Source organism: Triticum aestivum, chromosome 2B (genome assembly GCF_018294505.1).
Source record: "Triticum aestivum cultivar Chinese Spring chromosome 2B, IWGSC CS RefSeq v2.1, whole genome shotgun sequence".
Lineage (NCBI taxonomy): Eukaryota > Viridiplantae > Streptophyta > Magnoliopsida > Poales > Poaceae > Triticum > Triticum aestivum.
The window spans coordinates 247,465,996-247,474,226 of NC_057798.1; the positions used below are offsets into that span (position 1 = coordinate 247,465,996).

General features: G+C 48.7%; 1 protein-coding gene across 1 annotated transcript; it reads left to right on the forward strand.

Moving 5' to 3' along the window:
- Window positions 1-1,431: 1,431 nt before the first annotated feature.
- Window positions 1,432-3,791, forward strand: LOC123041150 (putative syntaxin-131). Its single transcript, XM_044463846.1, has 10 exons — window positions 1,432-1,830; window positions 1,901-1,949; window positions 2,029-2,215; window positions 2,444-2,486; window positions 2,583-2,643; window positions 2,765-2,790; window positions 2,883-2,957; window positions 3,068-3,148; window positions 3,269-3,331; window positions 3,465-3,791. The coding sequence occupies exons 1-10, from the start codon at window positions 1,663-1,665 to the stop codon at window positions 3,636-3,638; spliced, it is 927 nt and encodes a 308-aa protein (XP_044319781.1). The 5' UTR covers window positions 1,432-1,662; the 3' UTR covers window positions 3,639-3,791.
- Window positions 3,792-8,231: the final 4,440 nt, after the last annotated feature.

The window sequence follows — 8,231 nt, forward strand, 5'->3', positions numbered from 1 at the left end:
CATGAAACGACTCCAGTAATGTCGCTATTCTCTCAAACGTTATGGTGGATGAGATTAAGGATGATGCTTTGCTTTGGGTGATCGCAGGCGCAAAGTGACTGAGTAATATAATGTCATGGGAGTAATCTTTCCTTTTTTTTTGAAACAAGGCAAAAGATTTGCCATTTCATTGAGTAAGAAAGGAGTTATCGTACAAGGGCCGCAAGGCGGCAAAATAAAAGGTCTACTCTCGCGGCATTACAGCACTCATGTGCTTCGCACTCGCCACTGCCCCAAAAAGACACCTCCTCTTTGATCTTACAGATTAGGACCACGGAAAGGATGGCCGTGTTTTGAAAGACCCTAGCGTTACGCTCTGTCCATATCTCCCATGAGATAAGCATCATCAAGGAGGTAACGCCTTAAGGGAGCCAAGGTGAATCTGAAGGTTGCCGTTTCCACCAGTCTTTCACCAAAGTCCTCGTCTGCCATATCGTTGTAGAAATGTGATGCATGCCAAGCCACGCAAGAATATGGTTCCAAATGCGGATGGTGAAGCGGCATTGGAAGAAGAGATGGGCCGCCGACTCCTGGCATTGCTTACAAAGTGGGCAAAGGCCACAGTTTGGCCAGCCGCGACGTATGAGACGATCCGATGTCCAAATCATATTTTGAAGGACACCCGCTTTGCGGGACTATGTCTAGGCCTTGTCTAGGCCTTGTACTGTTGTGCTGGATGCTTGGTTCGTTGCTTTATAATATAAAGCGGGGGGAGAACATTTTTCTCAATCAAAGATGATGCTTTGCTTTGGGTGATTGCAGGCGCAAAGTGACTGAGTAATGTAATGTTATGGGAGTATTCTTTCCTTTCACCCGCTTTGCGGGACTATGTCTAAGCCTTGTCTGTTTATATACGGCAAGCCTACTGAAGCCCTTTGCATCTTCGCTGAGAGTGCAGTGCCAATGCAAACGAGGCGTAAACCTTGGTGCAGCTGTCTAGGAGCATCTCGATTTTGGCCATCGCAAGAAAACGTCAGGTTATTTTCCGTTTCCGTTGACACGGGCGAGGCCGAGGCACAGGAAAAAGGAGGACATGTACGACGCTTGACCACTAAGGCAGCGACCACGACCACGAGCACTGGCACTTTACGTTGAAGCTGCCAGTCACGCCACTACGCTCGCGACTGGCGAGACGTCCGCGATTTGCTACGGTAGGTTCACTTGGTCTCGCTACCTCGGGTCGCGGTGCAAAAAGCTTGTGCCTGGGGAAGTTGAGTAGCATGGTGCTCCGTCCAATCTTGGCAGCTGCATTGCATAATTACATTGCCATTCTGAGCATTTGTGTAGCTGTCAGTGGTGTCTGTGATGTGTGTGTGTGTGTGTGTGTGAGAGAGAGAGAGAGAGAGAGAGAGAGATAGATAGATAGATATATAGAGAGAGAGAGAGAGACCACGAAGCTTGGCGGAAGCTTCGTCCACACCGCGTTTCACTTGTCACCCATGTTTATCCGAGCAAAGAAAAAACTCTCACCGGGAAACCTCTACTCGCTTCTCTGCTGGCTACACCTGCTATATACGGCCCCATCGATCGATCGATCGCACGCAAGACACCGCCACAAGGCTCCTCATCTCCTTCCTCTTCTTCTTCACTCGTCTCTCTCTCTCTCTCGGTGCGGGCTGCAGCATGAGCGATCTCCCGCCGGCGCCGGCGATGGGGGGCGAGCGGGACATCGAGCTGGGCCTTCCCACCACCAACACCACATCAGGCTACACGCTTCAGCACATTCTCGAAGACATCCGCCAGTTTTCGACGCTGCTGGGCAGCACGCCCAAGATGCTTCACAAGCTCAAGGTAAGAGAAAATTGGCCTTTTTCCTCGCACTTACTTTGCACAACTTATTCTTCTTTCTCCCCACCTTCAGGAAGCCAACAAGGAGTTGAAATCGGCCGCTGAATCTGCTGCAGTCAAAGGTGCAAACTCCAGCCGTTAGCCTGCATTCATGCTCTTGCATTTCATCTCTAAGCGCGTGGTTTATGGCAAACCTTGCAGAAATCAAGGGGCGCATGGAGAAAGACATGGACGAGGCGGTGAAGATGGCACGGATCATGAAAGAGAAGCTAAGCAGAATCTTCCAAGGCGTGCTGGTTCCAGTTCTGAACAATATGTCAACTGGTCATGCATATCCAGGGCTCACGGTTCCTGTCACCCTGGACCCGTCAACACTGTCCATGATCACGTAAGATCTTGATGCATTTATCTGTGCAGCTTAATCATCTAGAGCTCAGTATGTTAACTGCTACTGTAGTTGGTAGTCTACCAGATAATTCCTACGCGTATGTCTGGTCTGATCTCGAGAAACGCTGCTAGTTAGTTCAAATTCGTTTGGTGCGGTCAATTAAAAACAGTTCATACAGCCCTTTCAGCGAGAAAGGGTGAAATTTGACTAGCGTTTGGGTCATTACAGGGCACTGAAGATAAAGCTTAAGGAAAGAAAGAAAGATCTTAAGGTGTGCTTACCTAACTCGATATCCATCTTATCTTGTGTGCCAAATCAAATTAAAGATCCTCCGGTGTACTTAGCAATCTAATCGCGCCTGTTGCAGAATCTGGGAAAAGCTATGCAGGAAGAGTACATAGAAGTGGTTCAGAGCAGGATTTTCACAGGTGAGGAGCTGAACTTTCTTCATTTTTCTTTCTGGTTGCTCAGAACTCGTGTATGAATGGCCTTGCGCTGCGTTACCCTTTTTTTGTGAGAATTCTGAACCTTGTGCGTGCCGTGGAACAGTCACCGGAGTAAAGCTCTCTGATAAGGTAAGCATCAAGCTACCTGTACTAGTACACTAGGTAGGAGGGCATGCATACATTGCTTCCCATCTCACTGCCATGGCATAAAACATAAGCAGGTGATTCGCGTGATCGACACCAACAGCATCACGCAGATGTTTGAGCACAGAGTTCATGGAATAGGTCCAGAGCAGGTCCGCTTTCCATTTCACTAGTTAGTTAGTTAGTATTAGTAATAATTCTAATCACTCAGCTAACGACCCGATTTCGTCTTGGGAAAACTTGCGCTTGCTTTGGTGCACAGGCCGGCGCCATAGGGGAGGAAATCAAGGAGCGGCGCGGTGCCGCCATGGATCTCGGCAAGAAGGCTGTTGAGGTGCGAAAGGTAAGCAGTCTTCTTGGTTATACTCCTACCAGACCGCCATGCAGCAGCTTTCGCCAAATGGCGTTTTTGTTTTGTTTGCGCAAAAGGCCTGATGGATGGCAACTGTGTTTCGTTTGGCAGAATTTCAGGGAGATGCTGGCGCTTGTCAAAGCGCAAGAGAAGATAGTCAAGGCACTGAGTCAGGTCGATCCGTGGCTCCCTTTTCATTTCGACCGCCAGTCTCATTTACTTGGTCCATATATGTATGTTTGTGGATGTGCCTCGGGCTGGGAGCTAAGCTAATGCTTGCTGCTGAAAAATGAAAATGTGGTGCCAGGTCCGTCAGAGTGCTGCGGTCCGTGCACGATCTATTGCGGAGGAGCTGGCCCGTGCGCGATCTAGGGCCGAGGAGCTGCGCCAGAAGATGGAGGAGACAAAGCTGCTCATCGTACTGTTTGTGATCTTCTTGTTGTTGTTCATCGTCGCGGTTACTCTCGGAATCTCCGGCTGACCACTTACGGAGTAGTACTTGTTCCTACTACTTGCATTGCATTGCATGGCACGCAACTGGGATTTTAGGACAATTTTATATCGTGGCATGGCAGCAGTGACTTGTTTCGTGACTTTCGTGGGAGTGGTGGTATGCTAGTAGAACTTCTGGGATTGCTGTACTGTAATAATGTCCAATCATGTGTGTACGTGGGGGTTGTTTCCTCGACCGTTGGGAAACACGTACTGGCTTAGTTGTGTGGAGATGCTTACACTAACATTTCACTATGTTGCACTCCTTCGGACAGAGCCACACTGTAGAGAAAACATTGTCGTATGCCAAGTGTAAATTATCAGGGGTCGGCATATAGGTTGTATGTCGAGTGAATGAAATAAATAAATAAACTCGGCAACCAGTGTACGCTCGGCAACCAAAGATGTGCGCCGAGTACTACCCAAAAAACACAAAAGATCTCAGCAGAAAAAAGAACAACTCCACAAGGAATGAGTTGTTGAAAAAGACGAGAACACATGTCCTTTCCGGGCTTTTTTGACAGCTCTGTGATGTCATATATTGACATCGATGTTTGTTGACTGTCCACTAACAAACACTTTAGCTTACATTTTTAGCATTTCCATTTTTAAATGCGATTACATGATAGCCGAGTGCCCTATATTTGACACTAGGCTTGTACTTTATATTTCTTCTTTTGCTCTTTGATTTTTAAAGTGTAAAATATTTTTGATGCTTTCCCTTTCAATTGTGTTTCTTTATTCTATGTTCTTTCTCTTCAAGTCGTTAATATTTACCGCCCTTTCTTCTCATCTGTTTCCACTCGCTCTCTTTGCCGCCCATTTTTCAACAATGTTTCTTTACTATGTTTTTTCATTGAAACTTTTGTTTGTGTTTTTATTGCATTTTATTTCTTTTCCCTCTCTTACTCATTCTCTCTCCTAAGTTTTCACTGTTGTTTGTATCCCCTTATTTTCTGCTCTCTCTTGTTACCACCACTTCAAAGTAATGGTGTTGCCTTTGTACTCTTCACCCCACCCTAGCGTATGTTTAGGACCACATGCGAAAGGAGAAGTGATTCCAACCCTTAGGGCAACTCCACGCTTAGGGCAACTTCAATGCGGGGACGCATTCCGTTCGCTTGCGTCCATTTCTGACCTCGTGGACAGAAAAGGCAGGCCAATGCGGCGACACATTTTGTGTTTATGCCCGTTTCCTGTCAGCGCGAACCCATTTCCTGCCCATATTTGGTCTGGGTTTGTGTCACCATGGACGGGAGACAGGCGTGTCGTGTGTCTGCCGTGGGCCCACATGGTAGCCGCCCAGCGACCAACTCCTGGTCCTTTTAAATGTCACGCGCGGAGGGGGGGGGGGAGGGGGCATCCATGCCCACATCTTTCCCCCACTCTGCTCCCCCGCCACCAACAGTAAAACCCTACGCCACCGACCACCACCGGTGCAATGTCGTGGAAGTTTGTCCTCGGGAAGCATGGCCATGAGGCCGGCTCCTCCTTGGGGCAGCGTCATGTTGCACCATTCACCTTGATGCCACCGGGAGCTTCGCCGCCGTGGCAGGACCGCATGGTACGTCCATGTCGAGACGTGCCAAAGGTACTAGTAGGTGGCCATCCCAGTGCCGTGGACCGATGTGCACCTGCGGAACGGCTGGGACTTGAACCTGAAAAGGGTTCCAATACCAACTGTTCCGGTTTCCGTTCGCGCACGGGCGACAGAGATCCGCCACCGTCGAGACCTAATTCAAGACAACCTCCTCGATGACCAGGCTTTCGTCTAGGAGTCCACCTACTCAGACATATGGTTCTACGACGAGAATGGCCGACGCCTCTACTCGTGCTTCGCGCGTGCGCGTGATCCTGTGTCCGAGTCGTCGCGGCATCCCATGGTGAAGGAGGAGGAGCTCGAGGATGACGCGCTCAAGCAAGCACTCGAGGTCTTCGTGCTGGAGGAGCTCGCACTCTGGCCTGACCTTCCTTGGTGCTCCACATATCGACAATGGAAGCCATAGTGCGTGCCCTTGTCCCCGCGCTGGAGCCGGGGCCATGGCCACTATTATGGCAAATGTGGACGTGGACTTCCACGTTTCAAGCGATGCCAGAGCTGAAAGAGGAACCCGAGGACGAGTAGCTTGAGGCACCATCTACGCCACCGCACAAGCTAGCGGTAGGGCCACCACAACCACCAACACTAGCGCGACCATGGTCGCCTCCAACCTTCACTAACATCGTCGATGATGAGGATGAGTACTCGGTTCCAGCGCCACCGCGCGCATGTGCTCTGGCGTTTACCCTAGTAGATCTAGGGTTTATGTAATTTCAAGTTTTTATATTTTCATTAATGGAATGGAATTTTGGCAATATATATAATAGAAAAATGCGGTGAGCGTGTTGGTTGCGCTGGTGGTCTGCCTCGCCACTCAAATGGACAAAAAGCGGACACATTTTGTGTCCGTTTGGGTCAGTCCGTTGGAGTTGCCCTTACTCGCGCGATTTGGATGCATCCCCTATTAAGCGAGCCCAAAACGTGTATCCAATTAGCTTTTCTTCAAACGCGGTGATTCTATGTGGACTTTCTTCTTTGTTTATATTATAATGGATCACATGATCATGACAACCAAAAAGAGGCCAAGTACTTACAAAAAATGGGCCGGGGCACCAGAAGATGGTGGAAGGGGGAGGTTCACCCTAAGCCTTGGATCTTACCACATCATCATAGGTTCTCGCGGTGACATAGTTCCGGTTTGTGATGGAAGTGTCACTTCGAAGTTATGTATTGACCTTTCCCTCACCACATCACCATAGGTCCTTGGAAGGTGTAGTAAAAAATCGAGAGTGTTTTGCAGATGCCTTCGCGAAGGCTGTGTGAAAATAGGACCTTGCATCATGGCAGATTGATGTGTAAGAGAGACCTCTTAACCTTTCCTAGAAGTCTACCTTAGGTGGTGTTGCATATGAAAGGGGTGGCTACATTGGAGGTCCCGCGTCTGCATCTTGAGTTGTGGGATGGCATGCATGTCGTTAGGCTCTGGGTGCTAGGTATAGAGCCATGTTGGTCGTTTGGGTGTTGACGTGTATCAGGTGTTAGTTTGCTATAATGTGGAAGTTGCTGTTTTCTGGTTTTGGTGGCCTTATTAGTTTTTGACATGCATGGCATGAGCTATGTCAATTCCATTAAGAGAAGAAAACACAAATATATAAACTTGGCACGCTTTATAAGGGAAACTAGGCTGAAAACCACAACAATGGCAAAGAAAAAAAACACCAATTACAATCCAAGCAGACCACCACCACCTAACACGCCCTCTTTCCGGAGATATGAAATGCAAGTCTTCGAAAACGCTTTCAAGAAAGAAAACGACGCCCGAGAACGTCACTCTCATCGGCATCGACCTCCGTCAACCACAAAGCTTTTGCCCAGACCGACGCACTACGAACCCTGGGAATGGTTCGGCCTAGCAAACAACCTCCAACATCACTTCCACCCCAACCGGCCACGGCCCAGTGTGAGGAAGTACTCTTCGACAATGCCCAGGAGCGCCAACATTTTTGGCAACGACCATCGTCGACAAACAAGGCTTTAGCCCAGAGCCTTATGCCTCACCACCTCTGACCTAGGGTAGGGGCCAGGGCACCTAGAAACCTTGTGAGACCAAGCCGCGACTCCGTTCGCATTAAACAGCGGTGAACCATACCAAGAGGAATAGAAGGATGCAACGACCCCCACAGCTCCATGGTGGACTTTCTCCAACGACGTTGACACCGCCACCACCATTGCAACAATGGCTCCGACAAGCCTAAACGGCGCAGGCGCACCACACACCACTATGCCAACCTATGAACTGTAACACGCAGAAGCGCGGTCGCCGGCTTGTCAGTTTTGGTGGCCTTATGCTGCCATAGTTTGAGTTGTTTTACCTGGTGTTTTCGTTTTTGTACCTGGACATTACTAAGTGAACCTGGGACTTGTATGGTGGTTTCGTTTTTCAACGAAAAATGAAACCTGAGGCGGAGTTCGTGTTGATCGGGTTTAAGTGTGAAAAAAGGAAAAGAGTTATGTTGAAGCAACAACACAAACATGTCCAAAATAAAAAAAAAGTGATACATGACTTCTAGCGAAAGAAAAAGTGATACACGATTTCCTATGACTTTCGTGTTTCCATGATATTCTACCCTATGAACCAAAGAAGGCCCAAGTGTGAAAAGAAAAAGGTATGTTAAAGCAACAACACAAACATGTCCAAAAGCGAAAGAAAAAGCGATACGCGATTCCTCGTGCGTGTGTTCGTAATTTTGGTGTGATCGATCCTCAGGGGTAACCCAATAGTTGTTGCATTGCATAATTTTGCCTTTGCAATATCTTGGGTGTGTGCCTGCTTTATATGGGTGATAGATAGTGTGGCATCGTGCTGCCATCTTTCAAGCTTTGGTTGTCACGTGACGTGGTCAAGGGAAGTTACGCTCTGGGTTCCGGCCACACGTAGATCCACAGTTCACACCTCACAGCTACCAGGGCTTTTCAATTTTCCTGGAACAGGAGCCTGCTGGGGGCCATCCTACCGGAGGCCTTGCTACCCCCGATTGGGGA